This window comes from Rutidosis leptorrhynchoides, chromosome 9, assembly GCF_046630445.1.
Source record: "Rutidosis leptorrhynchoides isolate AG116_Rl617_1_P2 chromosome 9, CSIRO_AGI_Rlap_v1, whole genome shotgun sequence".
NCBI classification, from domain to species: domain Eukaryota; kingdom Viridiplantae; phylum Streptophyta; class Magnoliopsida; order Asterales; family Asteraceae; genus Rutidosis; species Rutidosis leptorrhynchoides.
The window spans coordinates 337,519,449-337,544,097 of record NC_092341.1 but is presented as its reverse complement, the minus strand read 5'-3'; the positions used below and the strand labels follow the sequence as shown (position 1 = coordinate 337,544,097).

The 24,649-nt window shown below is 33.6% G+C and overlaps 1 protein-coding gene across 1 annotated transcript; it reads right to left on the bottom strand.

The window, feature by feature from the left end:
* Positions 1 to 16,409: 16,409 nt before the first annotated feature.
* LOC139869423 (transcription factor LAF1-like) lies at positions 16,410 to 17,861 on the bottom strand. Its single transcript, XM_071857740.1, has 3 exons — positions 17,726 to 17,861; positions 17,521 to 17,650; positions 16,410 to 16,985 (listed from the first exon to the last, which is right to left on the bottom strand). The coding sequence occupies exons 1-3, from the start codon at positions 17,859 to 17,861 to the stop codon at positions 16,490 to 16,492; spliced, it is 762 nt and encodes a 253-aa protein (XP_071713841.1). The 3' UTR covers positions 16,410 to 16,489.
* Between the last annotated feature and the right edge of the window lie 6,788 nt (positions 17,862 to 24,649).

The following is a 24,649-nucleotide window of genomic DNA, read 5'->3' as shown; positions in this document are numbered from 1 at the left end:
AATAACAATTTTCTTCAAAGCAACAAGAAAAAGAGTTTTGACATATATTATCTACTTTTATTTTTTATTTTTTTTTCGGGGTTTGAAACCTAGTCAAGCTAGGCGGCTCAGCCCCACGCCGATTATTCTTATTATTTAAAGTAAGACCAATTCCAATGGCAAGTTATGGAGTGCGTCATCAAAAATGTCATCCGAGGGCGCCGTTGTCATTCCCTTGCCCTCGGCTAGCCCTCAACCGCCCTCAAATCATTCGTCCTGATTAATTTCTTCACAAAGCATATTGGAGGACGGGAGTTGATCTCTCCTTGCATTATTTATTAGTACTCATAGCTAATATACTTGTACCATAATTTATTTAATTAATTTTTTGGGTATGTGAGAGGGAGGAACTATGTTATGGTTGGCAATGGTGTGTTATGATTGTGTTATGGGAGGAAGTGGTGAGGAAGAAGGAGAGAGAAAGCTGATGTGGCGCTGAGGAAGTGTTGAGAAAAGCGTCATGGTTGGGATTGGTCTAAGAGAAAAAATGAAAGTAAAGAAACCTAGCCATGAAGGAAGATATATGGCTACGTGGTCACTATTGAGAGAGGTGGTTCAACCTGGATTATATTGCTCGGATACCATGTTATATTTCATTATTTTCTCTTGATCCAAAATACATATAATCAAACATATATATAGCTACAAACATAGGCATGTCAAAAGACAAACATAAAAGATGGGTGATACAAAAGGTCTCTTAACAGGCGGAAGAGTAGGGCGGGACCCAGGGCTAGCCGGTGCCATCGGCGCCTGCAGGGCTTGTTCGAGGTCAGCCTCCACCACTCAACTGTTGGGGCTGCTCGAAGACCATTCTCATCATTAACATCCTCCCTCTTCAGGATAGACCACCACATCAGCGTCATATCAGATTTCTCTCTCCATTTCCTTTCAAGTTACTCCCCATCGCACACCAAATCTCAACCATGACATACTCTGATCCCATCACATACCCACAAAATTAGTTAAATAAATTAAGGTACAAGTGTCTAAGCTATAAATACAATCTAAACCAACACATTCTCTCTCCAACATCTCCGTCCTCCATTATTCTTGAAAAAGAAAAGTTTGAGAGTGAGGTCAGTGAGGGCGTTTGGGGGCAAGACGAGACCAAGGGAATGATATTAGAGTCCTCGAGGGCAAGGTGAGGGCTGAGGTGAGGGCGGGACTGATGGGAATGGTCTAATTAGTTATTGTTTCATATTTTAACTTTATCAAAAAACACTTAACTGTACTATACAAATTATACATTGATAAGCATTTTGGTGCATTTGAATCAGGAGAATATGCCATTACAGACTTTACATAACTCTGAGAAACAAAATTAATAAAGCTAGTTTCAAATGAATAATTTAATATATTACGGAGTAACAAACATTTGACTATCGTTAAAAATTATTTCATTTGTTCTGCTTGACAGTATAATTATCCATAAAACACGATTCTCATTATTGAAAGTCTAAGCAAGCTCCTGGCAATGAAGAACGCTATTTGTTGACTTCAACGCTAATGATTAACAACTGTATTTGATCATAAGTTTTATAACTTTAATTTCTTGCTTAAAGTTCAGTCGGCATTCTTTATTTAGAAGAATATTTTTTTTATATAAACGACAACATCAGCATGTTTCATTATACAAGAGCATAAGAAGCACAGTGGACCACGTAAATGCCGTAGTCTTAATTTGTTTAGCGATTATCGTTCATAAGTTATTATTATTATTTTTATAGTTGTATAAGTAACATTGAAAATCAAACATTGTTGGAATGTCAATGCTTTGATTTTAGTCCAACAGGCATTGTTGCCCTTCTTTTTTTGGCAAATGGCCCAAAAACGCAACATAAGTTATCAAATTTGACAATAAAGGTAACCCTCAATTTGCACAAGCCGAAAATGATTGCAATTTAATTTTTGCGCAAGAAAAGAATTGCGTGTTTAAAATTTTTAAAATTGAGGTAATATCAAAATCTAAAATCGCGAATTACTTCAAATTGAGACTTGGAACAGATTCGTAGTGCTTCAAATTGCATTTGTTGTGAAGCAAGTTGATCCAAAACATCACGAAATACAACGAATTAAGATGAACAAGTCATTTGAACAAGTCGACTTGTTCATCTCGATTCGTTGTATTTCGTGATGTTTTGGATCAACTTGCTTCACAACAAATGCAATTCGAAGCACTACGAATCTGTTCCAAGTCTCAATTTGAAGCAATTCGCGATTTTAGATTTTGATATTGCCTCAATTTTAAAATTTTTAAACACGTAATCCTTTTCTGGCGCAAAAATTAAATTGAAATCCTTTTCGGGCTTACTCGATTTGGGGGTTACCTTTGATTGTCAAATTTGGTAACTTATATTACCTTTTTGGGCCATTTGCCCTTCTTTTTTATACAAATTAAGGAATTACAAATGCTGATCTGCCTAGAATCAGAGGTAGGCACCAATGAGATGTATCGTTGAAACGGTTACAAAATGTTGGTCTTAAGAACTCAAAGTCACCTACTAGGACCTGAAATCAGCAAGAAAATAGGCTTTCAGTGAAGGAGAGTGATATTACTAACAGTGAAAATGATAGATGATAGATCAATCACAATAGTGCATTAAATAGTTGTACTTAAATACTTAATGCATTATTGTGGTGGATTTATCATTTTCAATGGTGAAAATATGAATGGCATTAGTGAAAGAAGGGTAATGACAAATCTACTTTGATTTTTGATAAATCCAATACATTTATGCATGGTAAAAACTAGTTAAAGCATAAATGTGGATTTATGAAAAAGTTAAGTGAAAATATCATCATTTTAGGTTTTTAGTCTATGCGTCATTTTTTTTTTTTTTTGAAAGGCCAAAAGGATTTTATTAAAGATTTGTTACAATATAGAGGGAGGACAAGATTACATGTCCAACCCAAAGGCTACCACCTATATATACAAGAGAAGATCACGACATATATACAATGACAACACAAATACAACACGTTGCTTGAGATCATTCGATGAGAATTAGCCCGGATCAAAACTGATGACTCGAGGAGAGCCTAATGAGGTAGGATTCGGTAACCACTCTTGCCAATTCACAAGTTTAACTCTCGAACGATTCTTAATTGAAACAACCCAACCCGTATTCCATACGATAAATTTCATTATTTTCTCTTGATCCAAAATACATATAATCAAACATATATATAGCTACAAACATAGGCATGTCAAAAGACAAACATAAAAGATGGGTGATACAAAAGGTCTCTTAACAAGCGGAAGAGTAGGGCGGGACCCAGGGCTAGCCGGTGCCATCGGCGCCCGCAGGGCTTGTTCGAGGTCGGCCTCCACCACTCAACTGTTGGGGCTGCTCGAAGACCATTCTCATCATTAACATCCTCCCTCTTCAGGATAGACCACCACATTAGCGTCATATCAGATTTCTCTCTCCATTTCCTTTCAAGTTACTCCCCATCGCACACCAAATCTCAACCATGACATACTCTGATCCCATCACATACCCACAAAATTAGTTAAATAAATTAAGGTACAAGTGTCTAAGCTATAAATACAATCTAAACCAACACATTCTCTCTCCAACATCTCCGTCCTCCATTATTCTTGAAAAAGAAAAGTTTGAGAGTGAGGTCAGTGAGGGCGTTTGGGGGCAAGACGAGACCAAGGGAATGATATTAGAGTCCTCGAGGGCAAGGTGAGGGCTGAGGTGAGGGCGGGACTGATGGGAATGGTCTAATTAGTTATTGTTTCATATTTTAACTTTATCAAAAAACACTTAACTGTACTATACAAATTATACATTGATAAGCATTTTGGTGCATTTGAATCAGGAGAATATGCCATTACAGACTTTACATAACTCTGAGAAACAAAATTAATAAAGCTAGTTTCACATGAATAATTTAATATATTACGGAGTAACAAACATTTGACTATCGTTAAAAATTATTTCATTTGTTCTGCTTGACAGTATAATTATCCATAAAACACGATTCTCATTATTGAAAGTCTAAGCAAGCTCCTGGCAATGAAGAACGCTATTTGTTGACTTCAACGCTAATGATTAACAACTGTATTTGATCATAAGTTTTATAACTTTAATTTCTTGCTTAAAGTTCAGTCGGCATTCTTTATTTAGAAGAATATTTTTTTTTATATAAACGACAACATCAGCATGTTTCATTATACAAGAGCATAAGAAGCACAGTGGACCACGTAAATGCCGTAGTCTTAATTTGTTTAGCGATTATCGTTCATAAGTTATTATTATTATTTTTATAGTTGTATAAGTAACATTGAAAATCAAACATTGTTGGAATGTCAATGCTTTGATTTTAGTCCAACAGGCATTGTTGCCCTTCTTTTTTGGGCAAATGGCCCAAAAACGCAACATAAGTTATCAAATTTGACAATCAAGGTAACCCTCAATTTGCACAAGCCGAAAAGGATTGCAATTTAATTTTTGCGCAAGAAAAGAATTGCGTGTTTAAAATTTTTAAAATTGAGGTAATATCAAAATCTAAAATCGCGAATTACTTCAAATTGAGACTTGGAACAGATTCGTAGTGCTTCAAATTGCATTTGTTGTGAAGCAAGTTGATCCAAAACATCACGAAATACAACGAATCGAGATGAACAAGTCATTTGAACAAGTCGACTTGTTCATCTCGATTCGTTGTATTTCGTGATGTTTTGGATCAACTTGCTTCACAACAAATGCAATTCGAAGCACTACGAATCTGTTCCAAGTCTCAATTTGAAGCAATTCGCGATTTTAGATTTTGATATTGCCTCAATTTTAAAATTTTTAAACACGTAATCCTTTTCTGGCGCAAAAATTAAATTGAAATCCTTTTCGGGCTTACACGATTTGGGGGTTACCTTTGATTGTCAAATTTGGTAACTTATATTACCTTTTTGGGCCATTTGGCCTTCTTTTTTATACAAATTAAGGAATTACAAATGCTGATCTGCCTAGAATCAGAGGTAGGCACCAATGAGATGTATCGTTGAAACGGTTACAAAATGTTGGTCTTAAGAACTCAAAGTCACCTACTAGGACCTGAAATCAGCAAGAAAATAGGCTTTCAGTGAAGGAGAGTGATATTACTAACAGTGAAAATGATAGATGATAGATCAATCACAATAGTGCATTAAATAGTTGTACTTAAATACTTAATGCATTATTGTGGTGGATTTATCATTTTCAATGGTGAAAATATGAATGGCATTAGTGAAAGAAGGGTAATGACAAATCTACTTTGATTTTTGATAAATCCAATACATTTATGCATGGTAAAAACTAGTTAAAGCATAAATGTAGTGGATTTATGAAAAAGTTAAGTGAAAATATCATCATTTTAGGTTTTTAGTCTATGCGTCATTTTTTTTTTTTTTTTGGAAAGGCCAAAAGGATTTTTAAGGATTTGTTACAATATATAGGGAGGACAAGATTACATGTCCAACCCAAAGGCTACCACCTATATATACAAGAGAAGATCACGACATATATACAATGACAACACAAATACAACACGTTTGCTTGAGATCATTCGATGAGAATTAGCCCGGATCAAAACTGATGACTCGAGGAGAGCCTAATGAGGTAGGATTCGATAACCACTCTTGCCAATTCACAAGTTTAACTCTCGAACGATTCTTAATTGAAACAACCCAACCCGTATTCCATACGATAAATTTTTTTTTTATTACAATACACATTTTCGCGCCACTTAAATATGTAAACCATTCCACAAGCTCCATTTAAACGTACAACAGTTTAAATGTTTACCAAAGGCACAAAGGCCAGTAATTAAGTTTAATACAAGTTTGACATACTACAATGATAGTTTATAATCCAAATGACATTCGAGCATGGGTTGGGGCTAAACTACCCAAAACGTTAGGCCACTTCAAAAGCTATCCAAAAAGCACCCCCTGTCAACACAAACGGGAGACAACTAATCCAACCGTATGCCCTTACCCTTGTCCAAGCCGGAACCTATAAAAATGGTAAACAACGAGAGGGTAAGCAATGTTTAGTGAATGTAATAGTTATACATACATATATATAACCCATCTATTTGCAATCACAAATACCAAATACCTCGCACGAACATGTAACTCACATAGCAAGTCAATCATACCCGAAATACCAACAAGTAGTACATTGACACCAAATCTCATTAGCATATACTCAACACCATATATATATAATGCTAAACGATCACAACACAATATGGTTAACCATAACGCTATGGTGCTACCGGCACGTGGTTCACACCATACGCATTTGAGTCTCACTCTTTTATAGTGCTACCGGCACATGGTTCACACTTTGACGTTACCGACACGTGGTTCACGCCTCATTTTATAGTGCTACCGGCACGTGGTTCACACTCGATGCTACCGGCACGTGGTTCACATCCTATATCCGTCACATACATGTTATGGCACTACCGGCACATGGTTCATACCATAACATTCACAAATAAACACGCCATATACATGAACGTATAATTATTCCACTCACCTTGTCACAATGATGATGATTTAGCACTTCCGAGCTTCAACGCAATGTACCTAAATCATTAAGTACACATTCAATTTCACAACTAGTGGGATTAACCACAATACTCCCACTTGAGCATTTAATGACCCCATTTGCATTAAATTACTCAACTACTCGCAACCGCCCATAAATAGCCAAGACTCGACTTTAATCACTAAGACTAGTGAATTAAAGTCTATTAACTTCAATTAACACAAAACTTAGGGTAATCCATACCCATTTCATCTAATTAGGTCAACTAGTACATTTTGACCCATTTTATAATACTTAGACTCACAATCAAGTCAAACTTACTCATTAACACTTATTTCATAAATCTTAAAGTGCATTAGTGACTAACAACATCAATTGACACTTACAACCTCAAATCACAAGGCCAAAACCCTACATTGTGGCTATTAGGATTTCATTACAACAACATAACCCAAACTCACCCGTTTTACCCTCAAATGGGTCATACAATTTTCTAGTAACCAAAACCCTAGCCATGAACCAATTAAAACTTAGATCATAAGGTTAGAATTTACCGAGACTATCAACGCGTAGCTAGAGACACAAGGAACAACTTTAATTCTTGCTCCAAAGATCAACCCTCAATCCTTCTCTCTCAAATCTCACTTTTAATCCAAATGGGTTTTAAGTTTTGGGAGAGAAAATGGAGAGAAAAGAGAAAAAGAAATGAATTAAATGGATATGTGGTGGAGAGTTAATGCTCCCATCAGATCCACATGTCAATTTACCATTTTGCCCCTTAAAATCCCTTAAATTGAGCTATGGCGGCGCGGCCTTAGTCGTCGCGGCGCGACACATAAAGGGAAAATAGGCCCTTCTTAACCCAATCCCTGATCCAGGTTTGCTTTGTTCGTCGCGGTGTGGTCCCGCCCGTCGCGGTACGGCGTTTGCCTGAGCCTTGTCACTTCGACCATTTAACACAAAATGATGGTTCAAACAACTAGCACACCTCATTCACACTTCCTATGCACGCCTAAGCTTCAACCTTAAGTCTCGCACGACTCAACTCCATCGCGACACATTATATATACTCATACGCACGCATTCACGTATATATATAATTATATATTTACTCATAAACTAACACTTTGGCTCATTTAATCACATAAACGAACATGTATAATCGTGCTAATAATTTAGTTTGTACCTTTAAATATGTACGGGAAAAACGGGATGTTACATTAATCCACTCATATGCTTTAGCTTGAATTTCACATATAATTTTTGAAGAAGCCCACGCGTCATTATGAAACACCTTTTGATTTCGGTTTTTCCACAAATAGTAACACGTAACCCATTCATTAATAGCTTGCCAAATCTTCTTGTTAATCTCCGAAAGTGACCCATAAGTCGTTCCCAAGAATTAATTTTCTAAACTTGCGTTTGCCGGGGGAGTTGATCCCCACCACTTGAAAATCCCAACCCAAACATCTTTTGCGCATTTACATTGAATGAGAATATGCTCAACCGACTCTACCAAATCATTACACATGGGACAAAGTAGAGAGTCGAGATCGATATCTTTTTTTGTCTAATTCACTTCTAACCAGTAATCTTTCTTTTAACATTCTCCATATAAATATGTTGATTTTGATAGATGAGATTTATATATTTGTGAAGCTTCGAGTTTTTTCTTCTTTTAGCATTATGTACTAGGTGATCTTTGATCAATATCTTTTTTGCTGTTCATTCTTCCATTTTGTTGCTCCTATTCTTTTCTTCCATCATTTTATAATTAAAAAAATGTAAAAAGTTTAAACCCAAACAACCAATTTAGCCCAACTACTTCTTTTCCTTGGCCCAATAGCTGATTACTTACAAGCCATCAGTTATCAGTTATTAGGGGTGTTCAGTAGCGAAAACAGGGAGGGAACAGAGGGATGCTCAGCTTCCCTCAACGTACCCGATTCTAATGAAATATTAACAGCTCATATTTTAAATTATTTTAACTAAGTCTCCCTCAATTATTCGCATAACCTAATTATTTGGGTTACCTACCTTCCAAACCTAAGTACAGAGTTTTATTAACCAAAAATATCGTACAAATTTATTTATTTATCAATTTGTAGATGAATTATATCAATTTTCACACTGCAAATTTTATTGTAGCATTTTTTTATATCTTAATAATTACTAAATTTTTGTAAAGTAGTTATTTATATATGTGTTAAACAAATAAAACGAGATCCGATCAGCCCGCGTGATGCGGCGGGGTTTTTCGCCTTGCGTGTTCATATTTAACGTATCGTTACGTATTTAGAAAAATGAAAACGGCCCGTTTGTTAAGCCCCGTTTTAAATGTCATTTTATTTAGCGTTTTTTAAAAAGTGTCCGTTTTGAACGCAGCTAGTTTCATTTTGTTCGTAAAACTATTTCTAGTTTAATGGTGATGACAAAAAAAATTAACTCGCGTCGAAAAAGGAGATATGACCCATTAAAAATTTGAGTGAAGTTTCTTTATATTTTTAAAATAAATTAACAATTTTATGTTTTTGACCCCTGTAAAATTTAAAAATTGTACAATGTTTGAGGGGTGGATATGAGTCATATGACAATGTTTAAGGGGTTGATATGAAAAGTGTGGGTGTTGTCGTTTTTGTCCTCGTTTGTCCTCATGAAACGACCAAATTTTAGTCCACAATTAGTGTATGTAAAATTTATTTCTTAATAATTATTAAAGTTTTTTAAAGTAGTTATCTATATATGTGTAAACAAATAAAATATGTTATATATGGAAGTTGGCTTCATTTAGTTTATTTGGTTTGCCACTTTTAATTGTCGAGAAAGCCTCCCCTATTGTCAAATCCTTGCTCCGCCGCCCCTAGGGGTGTTCATTTTCGGATATCCGAAATTTGGATAGTGAAAAACCCCATCCGAAATTCGAATCCGAAATTTCAGATTCGGTTATCGGATTATCCAAATATTTGATATTATTGAAGAATTTCGAATATTTTCGGATATTTTTCGGATATTCTAGATATTTCAGATATTTTTCGAATTTTTTTGAATATTTACAAAATTTTCGAATATTCGGATATCCGAATATCCGAAAATTTTGAAAACTCTATCCGATATCAGAATTCGAAAAATCAGGTATCCGATTTTCAGATATCCGATTTTTTTGGATATTTTCGGATTCGGATTTCAGATAATTCTGATTCAGATTTCGGATTCGGATATTTTGAACACCCAAGATTACACAACACAATTAAAACCCTAGTTCAGCAACGATTCCAGCCCCGTAACCATCTTCAACCTTCACCAACCCTAAATCTTCACATATAGAAATCGAGACAAGTTCTGGAATATCATGTTATGGATAAATGGAAGTCAACCAAAGTCAAGATTAATTCAAGCGGTCATCTCTAGTCACGTGAGCAGCACGTGGGTTGATAGCTGTATTGTGGCACGCTCCTTGCACGTGACCTTAACAAACTCTTGTTAGTTGATTAGGTCTAGTTAAATAGTTTGTTTGACTGGATGTTATTCAGTTTTGGATTCCTGTTGTGATCAACATTTGCCCTCTCATATTTTCTATAATTGAATCTCAGTTTGTATTGATGTTGTAATCAATTTCATTGCTTCCAATCTATTGAAGCTTTCGGGTTGATTATTGATTGAATTCAGTTTAAATACTTAGTTTAATCATAACAGTGGTATCAAATTTCATGACTCGATTCCTGTGACCAATTGATCAATTGATTCAGGTATGGTTATGGCAACGAGGAACACAGCCGGCGGCAGCGACGACAATGAATTAGACGCCATTAGAACTTCAATTGAGGAATTGACTCAATCGATTCATCAATTGAATGGACGCATTGATGGCGTAGTTACACAACAACAGTATCTCTCTAATGATATGCAACGATTGCGTAATGGTGAAGTGATTCACAATCGTCCGATGCAGCTATCAAGAGTCACTAAACTCGATTTTCCCAAATTCGAAGGTGATGACGTCAGAGGATGGATATATCGCTGTAATCAGTTTTTTACAGTAGATAGGTTTGAAGATGATGATAAGGTTCGAATTGCTTCTATTCATATGTATAAGAAGGCTCTCAATTGGCATCAACAATACACAAGGATACATGGTGAAGTGATCGATTGGAATGTTTACGTTGAGGCTGTTTCAAAACGTTTTGGTACTACAGTGGAAGATCCATTAGCTGAGCTTAAGCATTTGAGGCAAACTGGCACAGTTGAGGCTTATTATGATGAATTTGAGCAACTTTTGAATAAGGTGGACATTAGTGTTTAGCAGGCTATCAGTTTGTTTTTGGCAGGTCTGCAGAAGGAAATTGAGCTCAATGTTAGGATGTTTAGGCCTACTAGCTTGGAAGATGCTTATTCTTTGGCCAAATTACAAGAAGATACTATGGCAGTGGTCAAGAAAAGGTATACACCATTATTACCTACTCCTAGAACTGTTTATAACACTAGAGGTAATGTATACACCCCTGCTGCAACCCAAACTGTTAGCTTACCACCTGCAAGTACACAACTAGCCTTACGTGCAGTGCCTTATAATGCTAGTTCTAGGGTGAATAAAAAGTTGACTCAAAAAGAGATTGAGGAAAAAAGGGCAAAACATTTGTGTTTCTATTGTGATGAGAAGTATTCACCCAACCATAAATGCAGTGGTCAATTGTATTCTTTAGAAGTTTTAGCCAATGAGGAGGTGGAGGAGGTGGTACCAGTTATTGATAGTAATGATGCAGTTGTTACTGAGGTAGCAGAATATGAGTCATTTACACAGCCACACCTGTCTTTAAATGCACTCACAGGGACCAATAACTATCAAACCAATAGGGTTAATGGCAAAGTAAACAAGTGTAAGGTCCACATACTGATATATTCGGGCAGCACTCATAATTTTCTTGACTATGAAACTGCTAAGAAATTAGGATGCAGGTTGAGTAAAATCACACCTATGCAGGTGATAGTTCCAGGTGGTAATAAACTTTTGACTACTCATAGCTGTGATAAAGTGGTTTGGACTATTAATAGTGCCACATTTGCAAGTGATATGGTACTCATTCCATTAGGGGGAAGTGAAATGGTATTAGGAGTCCAATGGCTACAAACTTTGGGTGATATCCAATGGAATTTTGAAGAGCTCAAAATGTCATTTAAATATAAGGGTAGCAGAGTACTTGTACAAGGAAATCTGAACTACAATGGCTAGAGGCAAAGAGAATGCCACAAGCTCAATTGTCATCTCTCATGCTATGTGTCTACCCTACCAGTGAATGTCAACTCAGTAACATCTCACTTAATTCAGACTCACAAATGCCAGCTGAAATCACTACTTTATTGGACGAGTTTGCAGATGTGTTTGCTGTGCCAAAACAGTTACCCCCTCAGAGACAGAAGGATCACAAAATTCCTTTAAAGGAGGGCACACATCCAATTAACATCAGACCTTATAGACATCCACCAAATTAGAAGGATGCTATTGAGGCAATGGTGAATGAGTTGCTAGAATCTGGAGTCATAAGGTCAAGTCAGAGCCCTTATGCAGCACCTATTGTTATGGTGAAGAAAAAAGATGGATCCTGGAGGATGTGTGTGGATTACAGAGCATTAAATAAAAAACAATTAAGGATAAATTCCCTATTCCAATTATAGAAGAGCTGATAGATGAGTTGGTGGGGTCCAAGATATTTTCAAAGTTGTACTTAAGGTCAGGCTACCACCAAATAAGAATGTATGAAGACGATATTGCCAAGACTGCATTCAAAACACATGAAGGGCACTATGAATTCTTGGTCATGCCCTTTGGTCTCACCAATGCACCCTCAACATTTCAAGCTTTAATGAATGAGGTATTCAGGCCTTTCTTAAGGAAATTCACACTTGTTTTTTTTGATGATATATTGGTGTATAGTAATAGTTTGACTGAGCATGTGCAACACTTAAGGGTTATTCTGCAAACTATGAGGGAACATGTGTTGTTTGCTAAGAAAAGTAAATGTGTTTTTGCAACACATAGTGTGGAATATTTAGGGCATGTGATCACTGCACAAGGTGTTAGTACTGCACCTTCAAAGATAGAGGCTATAGCTACTTGGCCAGTTCCTAAGAATTTGAAACAATTGAGGGGATTTTTAGGCCTTACAGGGTATTATAGAAGATTTGTGAAGAACTATGCTTCAATTGCTCAACCCTTGACTAGGCTACTTAAGAAAAATGCTTTTGGCTGGGATGAAGAAGCAACACTTGCTTTTGAAAAGTTAAAGTTAGCTCTGCAAACCTCCCATGTGTTACAGCTGCCAGATTTTACAAAGGAGTTTACTGTGGAGACTGATGCATCATGGGTGGGAATTGGTGCCATTTTACAGCAGGATGGTCATCCCATAGCCTACTTGAGTAAAACCCTAGCTCCTAGGCATCAGTCATTATCCACATATGAGAAGGAATTTCTAACAGTGGTTATAGCTTTAGATAAATGGAGAGGGTATTTGCTAGATACTCATTTTAAAATAAAGACTGATCATGTGAGCCTAAAGTATCTTTTGGACCAAAGAATTACTACTCCTACACAGATGAAGTGGCTGCCCAAGCTTATGGGATTTGATTATGAAATATGTTACAAAAAGGGAAATGACAATGTGGGAGCAGATGCTTTATCTAGGAGAATGGGTGGAAGTCAATTATTTCAGATTCACATCTCAAGCATTTTAAGTGACATGGAGGCTAGAGTGGTTGAAAGTGTTGCACAAGATGTAGATATTCAACAATTCATTTCCAAACTGCAAAATGAAGAAGTCAAATCAAAACATTATTTGTGGAGAGATGACAAATTATGGAGGAAAAATAAGTTGGTGGTAGGTGCTAATAGTGCCCTAAGAACTGAATTGATACACCACTTTCATGATGACCCAGTTGGTGGGCACTCTGAGGTACATGGCACTATCCATAGATTAACAACAAGTTTTTATTGGAAGGGTATGAGGCATGATGTCAGACAGTATGTGAGGGCTTGTCAAATTTTCCAGCAATGTAAGCCTGATTTAGCTATGTCACCAGGGTTGCTGCAGCCTTTACCTATTCCACAGAGGGTTTGGGCAGAGATATCCATGGATTTTATAGAAGGATTGCCATCTTCTAATGGAAAAACAACAATTTTGGTGGTGGTTGATAGATTAAGCAAATACAGTCATTTCATTCCACTTAAACATCCATTTACTGCTCATCAGGTTGCAGATGTCTTCATTGATAATGTGTATAAGCTTCATGGGTTGCCAGAAACAATAGTAAGTGATAGGGACAAAGTGTTCTTGAGTTTGTTTTGGCAAGAGCTTTTTAAGCAATTGAAGGTCAAGCTTCATTTGTCTACAGCCTATCACCCTCAAAATGATGGCCAGACTGAAATAGTCAACAAAAGTGTGGAGTGTTACCTGAGATGCATGATAGGAGAAAAACCAAAAGAGTGGGTCAAATGGTTGTCACAGGCTGAGTATTGGTATAATACACATTTTCATACAGCTATTGGAACTACTCCTTTTGAAGTTCTTTATAGTCAAAGCCCCAAAGATGTGGTCAATTATAATAAGGGTGCTAGTAATGTGGATTTGGTTGAAAGAACACTTTTGGCTAGAGAAGAGGCAATAAGTATGCTCAGATATCATCTGTCCAGGGCACAAGATAGAATGAAGTGGTATGCAGACAAAAAGAGAACTGAAAGGTCCCTCTGGGGTAGGAGATTGGGTTTATGTGAAGTTGCAGCCGTATAGACAACTCACTTTAAGGGGTAACACCTTTAATAAATTGTCACAGAAGTTTTATGGACCCTTTGAAGTGGTTAACAAAGTGGGTCAAGTGGCTTACAAGTTACAGTTACCTCACACTTCAAGAATTCACCCAGTTTTTCATGTTTCTCAGTTGAAGTTACATAAGGGTGATCCTCCAGTGGAAATGAGCAAGATTCCAACAGTTAATCAAGATGATTTGCTCGTAGTTGAACCTGCTAAGATTTTGGATCGAAGACTCACAAAGAAGGGTAATGGAGCTACTGTGTCACTACTGGTGCAACGGCAGAATGGTAGTGCAGAAGATGCAACTTGGGAGGTCATTGAAGATTTCCAGCAGAGATTTCCAGATTTTAATTTGGATTCTTGAGGTCAAGAATCGTTTGAAGGGGGAGCAATTGTTATGGATAAATGGAAGTCAACCAAAGTCAAGATTAATTCAAGCGGTCATCTCTAGTCACATGAGCAGCACGTGGGTTGATAGCTGTATTGTGGCACGTGACCTTAACAAACTCTTGTTAGTTGATTAGGTCTAGTTAAATAGTTTGTTTGACTGGATGTTATTCAGTTTTGGATTCCTGTTGTGAACAACATTTTCCCTCTCATATTTTCTGTAATTGAATCTCAGTTTGTATTGATGTTGTAATCAATTTCATTGCTTCCAATCTATTGAAGCTTTCAGGTTGATTATTGATTGAATTCAGTTTAAATACTTAGTTTAATCATAACATATCATTAAGTAGTAGATCTCAAAATTCTGTGTTTTGTTGTATCTTATTATTAAGTGTTGGTCATCACAATGTGGTTGAGATAGGTAATGAGATACAAGAATTTCAAGGGTTTTTAAGGGTCCACTCTCTTCGATAAAGGGCTAAACTGAAATCAATCCCTTAATTACATAAATCTACAACGAATCTCTAGAAATGTGGATTTGTTTAGAATACGAGGTTAGTAACTACTTAAAATTTAACAAATCATTTTACTTTTAATATCTAATATCTAATATCTAATAGGATTGGTTCAGGTGTTGATCTACGTTTCATTGACATGAGTTACTCATAGGATTGAATCAATAGATCAAGTCATTTCAATTCCGAAACAACTTACTTGTACATGTATGCTGCCAGTTTATCTAGGGATGGCAATTTGGGTCGGGTTGGCGGGTCAGAATTACTGAACTCGAACCCAACCTGACTAGATTAACAGGTTAGATATTTCAATCCAACCCAAAACCTACTAACCTAGTACATACAGTTCGGGTAAATAGGTCAGTTTCTCGTCAAATGGGCCAATCCGTCAATGTATTTATTTATTTATTTATTTTGAAAAAACCAAAAGTCATATAGATATCGAAGACGTTTTTCAAAAGATTCAAAAGAAAACGACTTTTGGAAAATGTCTTCAACCAAAAGTACAAGACTGAGGCTCGAACCTAGAAAACGGTAAAAGAAACTATCTATAACCGAGCCTCACCTAACGGAATCCAAACGAAAGCAAACAAAAAATACAACCTAACGTCATGAACCCAACAAGGATATCAACGAACCTAAGCTCGGAACATAAACATACAATTTAACAAAATATTAACGAGACAAAAACCTAACCAAATTAAGTAACCGCTTTTTTCAATTTACCGTCATTGATCTCCCGTCGAATACTTTTGCACTGATCATTTATTTTTATTATATAGATATATAGGATAATTCAACTTCTACCAAAACGTAGTATGTTAGTAAGGTAAACGTGTACATTTGTTAAATTTAAATAATACTGTACTATTTTATTTAAACTATTCAGGATTGTGGGTCTGAAAACCCATTGGGTGACCGGAACTCGATGTGACAACAGCAGGTTGGCGGGTCAAAATCCCAACCCAAATCTGTTTCCTTCATGTCGGTTTCGTGTCGAGTATCTAGTCATCTCCCAAAATCAATAAATTTAGTATGTTGGTTCGATGAGTAACTAAACAAAACAAAATGCAAACAATTGATTTGAAATATATTTTTATTACTAGTTGTTCAATATGTTGGTCCAATGATAAGGTCAACAACTCATGGGCATACAAGTTTATTAATAATCAATGGTATTAGTAAATATTTAGCTCTTCAAAGTTTATATAGATGGGGTTGAAGCAGAGTATAAGTCATCACAAGTTAACATTCTTACATCATTTATGTTGAAATCCGGACACACATTTTCTTCAAAGATCATATCATAAAACTCATTTTCCGAAACTAGCTCAGGGCTCAGTTGCACATGTTTCTCACCTGATCCACAACTCATATTTGTTTGTTGAGAGCTAGAAGCATGATAAATAGATAACTCGTCTGAAGTATCCAACGTATGACATTGATCTAACGAAAGCCATTCAGAAAATAATATTTTTGGTCTGATTCCAATATCAACTTCTTTTGAGTAAGATTCAAGACTTGAACTTCTTGATTTTAGAGAAGAATCAGAAGATGATTGTTCATTCAATGTGTCTGAAGACGTTGACTTAGTTTTTGTATTTTCTAATTTTGCATATTTCTTCTTAAGATAAGAATGCCAATGATTTTTTATCTCGTTATCACTCCTTCCTGGCATTTGTCTCGACATCTCAGACCACCTGAAAAAATAACAACATGCCCATTATATTAATACTATACTAATTTAATTATATAATAGTAGAAATTTGCATATAAGACATCCATTAACGCGACGTTATGGATTTTTTTGGGAGCATCACGAGTCCATCACGCCTGTAATGCGGCATGATAGAGAAAAAGACAGGGGACATGATTGATGCATCACGATGAGTATCAAAGGCGTATACGATTTTTGTACCAATCAGATTCAAAGCCATCCCCACTAGGCCACTATTTCTTTTTTTCACATCACATTGATCTGTCACATTGTTAAATCTAGTTACGCACTTTGTCTCAAAATAAATGTTCACTATAAAACTGTACACAATTATAACTATGTCATCAATATAACACCATCTTAACATTTTGAAACTTTTTAGATTGTTTGAAATATGAAAATGGATATGTATTTGGGGACAACCAAAAAATACAAATAAAGACACTTATTTGAGGAGATAGATTATTTGATAATGAGTTTATAATCAAATGATTCGAAGCAAAATGATGATTTCTTACTTATTGCCTAACTTGCCATGAAGAGTCAGGATCTTTTGTTCCTCATGTTTAGTGAACTTTCCTCGCTTTAATCCTGGCCGTAGATAATTAGTCCATCTTAACCTGCAACTCTTTCCGTTCCGTTGCAAACCTGTGTTGACAAAAAACAGAGTCAACTTCAAGATTGTATCAGCATTTTAAAGAAACTGGATATTCATTTGCTTACCAGCATTAACTGGGACAAAACTCCAGCAGCCAAGACCATGGTTCAAAATGTAATCTTTTAATTTTTTATCTTCATCAGGTGACCATAAGCCCTTTTTGTGCTTCACATTTTGGTTCAGTGATGACTTGCACTGCATTATACAAACAAGAAGCTCTGTTATAAGTATAATAAGATTTGCTGCAAATAAAATGATGTGTGAGCTATGTGAACTTATTTGGTGATGAAGTAAGTTTTCTTCTAATATTATGATGTTCTTGTACATATAAAGGGGTGCAATTGATTTCTATAAAAATTACCTAACACCCTCAATTATATATATATATATATATATATATATATATATATATATATATATATATATATATATATATATATATATATATATATATATATATATATATATATATATATGTCAAGATAGAAGTACTTTTTTGGGAAGAAATAATTTTTTTTCCTTCGTTTTTTAATTTTTTTTCATGCATCAAAATCACATGAAAATATGAGGATTTAAAAAAGACATTTCGTGATTAATGTTATTATTTTGACTGGAAAACGCTCGAAGAAAAAAAAAAATATATATATATATATATATGTATATATATATATATATATATATATATATATATATATATATATATATATATATATAATTGAGGGTGTTAGGTCAAGATAGAAGTACTTTTTTGGGAAGAAATAATTTTTTTTCCTTCGTTTTTTAATTTTTTTTTTCATGCATCAAAATCACATGAAAATATGAGGATTTAAAAAAGACATTTCGTGATTAATGTTATTATTTTGACTGGAAAACGCTCGAAGAAATAAATTATAACATTTTCTGCAATGAATGTTTTGCTTTTGAGTTTGTTTTTTACGGTTTAAAAATTAGGGTTTAGAAAAGGGGTTGAAAAATAGAGTTTATAAATTAGGGGTTTGGGGTTTAGAAATTAGGGTTTACGGTTTAAAAATTAGGGTTTATATTGAATTTTTAACGTGAACGGTTTATACTTTAGGGTTTAGGGCTTAAGGTTTGAGTTTAGGGACTAAACCTAAAACCCTAAACCTAAAAAAATAAATTTTACTTCCCTCTCCCCTAAAAAAGTGTTCCCCTTTTGATTATGACCACACACACACACACACACACACACACACACACATATATATATATATATATATATATATATATATATATATATATATATATATATATATATATATATATATATATATATATATTTTTATATTAGGCTAATCAAGTGGGGAAACACTTTTTTAGGAAGGAGGAAGTATTTTAATTTTTTTTTCGCTTTTATTTTTAAAAAATTTTCACAAATATTAAGATTAGGTAAAAATATGAATATTTAAGAATAACACTTTGTGATAAATGTTATTATTTTGAACAGAAAATGGTCGAAGAAATAACATTCATCGTGATGCATGTTATTCTTCGAGCGTTTTTTTCCATCTTTTGTGAAGTTTTTGTTTTTGTTTTTTTTCTTCAGAATTTGACCCGATTTAAAGTTTAGGATTAAAACCGTTTGTGTTAAAAACCCTAAACACTAAACTCTAAACCGTCCGTGTTAAAAACTCAATCTAATTCCTAAAATTAAACCCTAAACTCTAAACCGTTCGTGTTAAAAACTCAATCTGATTCCTAAATCTAAACCCCAAACCCTAATTTCTAAACCTTAATTTCTAAACCCTAGTTTTTAAACCCTAATTAGTAAACCATAATTTTTAAATCCTAAAAAAACGCTCGAAAAATAACATGCATAACGATGATATCGATGGATGTTGTTTCTTCGAGCATTTTCTGTTCAAAATAATACTAACATTTATCACAAAGTGTATTTTCTAAATGTTCATATTTTCACGTGATTTTAGTGTTTAAAAAAATTCAAAAAAATTAATATTATAATATTAGATTTTAAAATAAAAGTCCATTTCTATTATTTTACAATATTTTTAAATTTACTAAACATTGACTTGAACAAAGAAAATTCAAGCACATTTAAATATTTGATACAAAAATTTTGGAATACTAGTCTGTAACATCCCGCATTTTTCCGTTAAGTTTATTCTAACATCGTCTTTTTTTTATAGATAATATCTTCCGTTATCTAAATTCGTACCTTTCGTTGACTAACGTTCATAATATTCCCGTTATTTAATTATAACATCTCTCGTTTAATCTAGCATTTTAAAATAATTCGTTTGGTAAATTCACGCACCCGCTTTTAAACTCGAGGGACTATTGGCGTCAAGTGGGCAAACTAGTTGACTAGGGCAACTAGTCAACCCACCACTACCACCACTCATTCTTCCCTCATCTCTTTCTCTCTTTTCTCTCTTCCATTTTTGATCTCAAACACCCGAATCATTCATTTATCATCTAAATTCGATCTAAGAGGCTTACAACAAAAAAAATTACATATTTGGAATCCTCTCTTCATCCTCTACAATTTGATACCAATTTCATCTCGTTTGGGTAACGTTTCTAAAACACTAAATTTCTCTAAATTCGTTTTATATACTTGAAATGGTGTTAGTTAGTGTCTATGGCTCAAGTATAACATGAATATATGTTTTGTTTGCTCGATTTGTTGTTTTGGAGTAACTAGCATGAACTTAAAAATGGGTGTGCTTCATCTTTGATTTTGGATGAGTTAATGTTGTTAAATTGTTTAAGTACATGTTTTAATTGTGTTACTAGTACCACTAGCTTCGTTTTGATGCGTAGGTTGATTAAGAAAACTTCAAACACATGATTATTGATTTTTGTGAATTTTGGTTAGGGTTTGATAGACTTTAAAATAAACTTTTGATGCATTGAATGCTTGTTAATGTTGTTAGTAAGTATTTAGATGCAATGTATGTTTAATTACCTTCGAAACAGCATATCGTATGTGTAAATTGGATTCCCGAATCAGAAAATACGTTTTACGAACTTGAAACCTTGATAACGAACCTTTAATGATCACTTGACGAGAATTCGGTTATTTCAAATGATGTTTTCTATTGATGAAACGTATTTAGTTGTATCCCTTGTCAAAAGAGCTTTCCAACGATATAAGATACGTATTCTAAGTGTTTACGGTTTGTGATTTGTGCTAAATTGAGGTTTGGTTGAGACTTGAACTTTTGAAACAGACCAGGCACCAGGCCACGCCTAATGGCGCGGCGCGACACCAGGGGCCGCGGCGCGGCATTTGCCGTGTTTGGCTTCTGACCTACTTTGTCAAATTTCGAAAAATGTTTGCTATGCTACGTACCTCCGATTCACATGTAACTTGTTCTAACATGCTTATATATGATTAAAAACCTCAGAAAAATAATTCGGGACCCGACCCGAACGTGTTGACTTTTTCGTTGACTTTGACTTGACCGAGTTTGACTTTTAGTCAAACTTAACCAAACACTTATGCAATCGTTCAAATCTTATTTTATACTTGATTCTTGCATGAAACTTGACAACGTGATTCACATGCTATATTTAATCGAGTCGTAACGAGCCATAGGACTAATTGAACACATTTCGCCCGACCTTGTGTCGTAACCGGTTAATTGATACAACTTACTTGTTTAGGTCAAGGCTAAGCAACTATCATGCACACGTTTACTTTGTGAAGTACATTTATACTCGTGCACTCGAGGTGAGATCATAGTCCCACCTTTTCAACAACTTTTATACTTTTAAATCTTGGGCTGAGAAACATATACTTTGTTACATCTTGTACTACTTACTTTTATGTTTTGAACACAAGTCCGATGAAACAAACATTCTACAGTGAGTTTAGAACAAAATCCTCAATTCGATTATCATTAGTTACACTTGCCGGGTGTAAGCGAGAACTTATGTTGTATGGATCCATATGGGTTTGACAAACCCTCATTCAAACGGTTCGCTACCGTTTACGAATGAAATATATTTTCGAGAAACAGTGTATGTTCTAACACTATTGTGATGGGGTTCTATGGGAGGAATGTTAAGCATTGATAATTGGGTGCTCGCGAACAAACTTTTGGAATGTAATTTTTGGATGATCAATTTTATGGAAATACTGAATCTTGTGATTCAAAAATAACGTTTATTACTGAAAGGACCCGTTCATATACATTATAAACGATTCACAATAGTTGATTACATTACGAGGTATTTGACCTCTATATGATACATTTTACAAACATTGCATTCGTTTTTAAAAGACAAACTTTCTTTACATCGAAAATTGACAGGCATGCATACCATTTCATAATATCCACTATCCAACTATAAATTGATTTAATAATAATCTTTGATGAACTCAATGACTCGAATGCAACGTTCTTCGAAATATGTTATGAAAGACTCCAAGTAATATCTTTAAAATGAGCAAATGCACAGCGGAAGATTTCTTTAACACCTGAGAATAAACATGCTTTAAAGTGTCAACCAAAAGGTTGGTGAGTTCATTAGTTTATCATAATCATTTATTTTCATCATTTTAATAGACCACAAGAATTTCATTTCCAGTTCTCATAAATATACGTCCCATGCATAGAGACAAAAATAATCATTCATATGGTGAACACCTGGTAATCGACATTAACTAGATACATATAAGAATATCCCCTATCATTCCGGGATCCTCCTTCGGACATGATATAAGTTTCGAAGTACTAAAGCATCCGGTACTTTGGATGGGGTTTGTTAGGCCCAATAGATCTATCTTTAGGATTCGCGTCAATTAGGGTGTATGTTCCCTAATTCTTAGATTACCAGACTTTAATAAAAAGGGGCATATTCGATTTCGATAATTCAACCATAGAATGTAGTTTCAATTACTTGTATCTATTTCGTCAAACATTTATAAAAGCGTATGTATTCTCAGTCCCAAAAATATAAAGGGTAAAAAGGCAAATGAAACTCACCATACTGTATTTCGTAGTAAAAATACATATAACGTCATTGAACAAGTGCAAGGTTGGCCTCGAATTCACGAACCTAAATTAATTATATATATTTATGTGTTGGTCAATATTTGTCTAATAAATTAGGTCAAGTCATAGTGTACCACAATCCTAATGCTCGAGACTAATATGCAAAAGTCAACAAAAGTAAATTTGACTCAAAATAATTTCCAAAAATCTATACATGATTAATATATAGTTTAAATATCGTCGTTTTATATTTTTAAATATTTTTAAAAGATTTATTAGAGTAAATAATATAATTTATTTATTAATAAATAAAATTTTATATTAAGTTTATATAATTAAATATACTTTTATATATATTAAGTAATAAAATTTATAGGGTTCATTTAATATCATAAAGATAATATGATAGGTATTATTAAAGTAAGTTATTACACGTAGTAAAATATGTTTGTATCACATATTTATTTGATAAAATAATATCTATAATGATAGTAAGTAAAAGTTGTATTATTTTGTAATAATAATTATTATTATAAAAATATCAATATTTATAATTACTAAAATGACATTATGATAAAACGATAATTCTAATTATGATAACTTTAATATTTACGATAATTTTTAATATTATCTTTAAAATAATAATTCTATTTAAAATAATAATAATAATGATATATTTTATAGTAACAATGACATTTCTATTAAAATGATAATTTTTGTTAAAATGATAGTTTTAATACTAACGATACTTTTAATAATAATAGTAATGATAAAAATAATAAGAACGATAATTTTATCTAAATCAATATCTTATAATATTTTAATTTCATCATGATACTCTTACTTATTATTTCCTAATCGTTTCGTTTAATAGCTTTTAATCGTCTTTTATATCGTGTTCATAATAATGATAATAATAGTAATCAAAATAATTAGGTGTTACAAATATTTATTTTAATTACACTAATATTAATAATGATAGTTACTATAACATTATTAACGATAATACTAATAATTATCTTAATGATAATATAGTAATAATAATAATAACAATAACAATAACCATTTTTAAATAATGATATACATATTAATAATGATAATAATAATAATACTAATAATAATAATAATAATAATAATAATAATAATAATAATAATAATTGGATAATAATAATAATACTAATTATAACTTTAACGATAATAACGATAGTAATAATAATAAAAAAAATAACAATTTTTAATGATAAATCCCTTTTATTGATAAAGATAATAATAATGATAATAATAAGATAAAACTAGAACGACGATAAAAACGACGATAATAATAATCATTTTTAATAAAAATATTGAAAATTCAATTGATTATAACTTCTAATCCGTTCATCGAAACCATTCGATATCTAAAGGAAAAGTTCTTAATTTTTCGCTAGCTTTTCAAGGACATGCATATCTTATACCTTATCTCAACCGTAAGTGTAACTAATTCAAGATTCAACCTAACCTGTCTAAGGGCAATATCAAAAGTACAAGCATGCATAATCCTAAATACTCGAGCACTAGTCAGGGATACACTATTAGTATGTAAAAGTTAAATTATGAGTACTCACGTATCAATATTGAGATTCAATATTGCAGGAAAGGTACGTAGACGCAACGGAAATGATAAACACTATATTGACCTCACGAGCATACCCATGAACCATACTCAATCACCTCCATAACTATAACCCATAATTTCCTTAATCCTATCCTACTCAAAAAATAATTTCGAAATCACTCGGACAGCACTCCGTCGTAATATTTTATGTATACTAATAATATCTTGAAATAATACGGAGTAAATATATATATGCAAATCGATTGAGAGAGTTTAGAGAAAAATATTTTCAAGTTTCTATGAAATAATGAAACCTATTGAATTCTATTTATAATATATTTTTAAATTATTAAAATGAATTATTAAAGTATGAATTATTAAAGTGAATTATTAAAGTATGAATTATTAAAGTG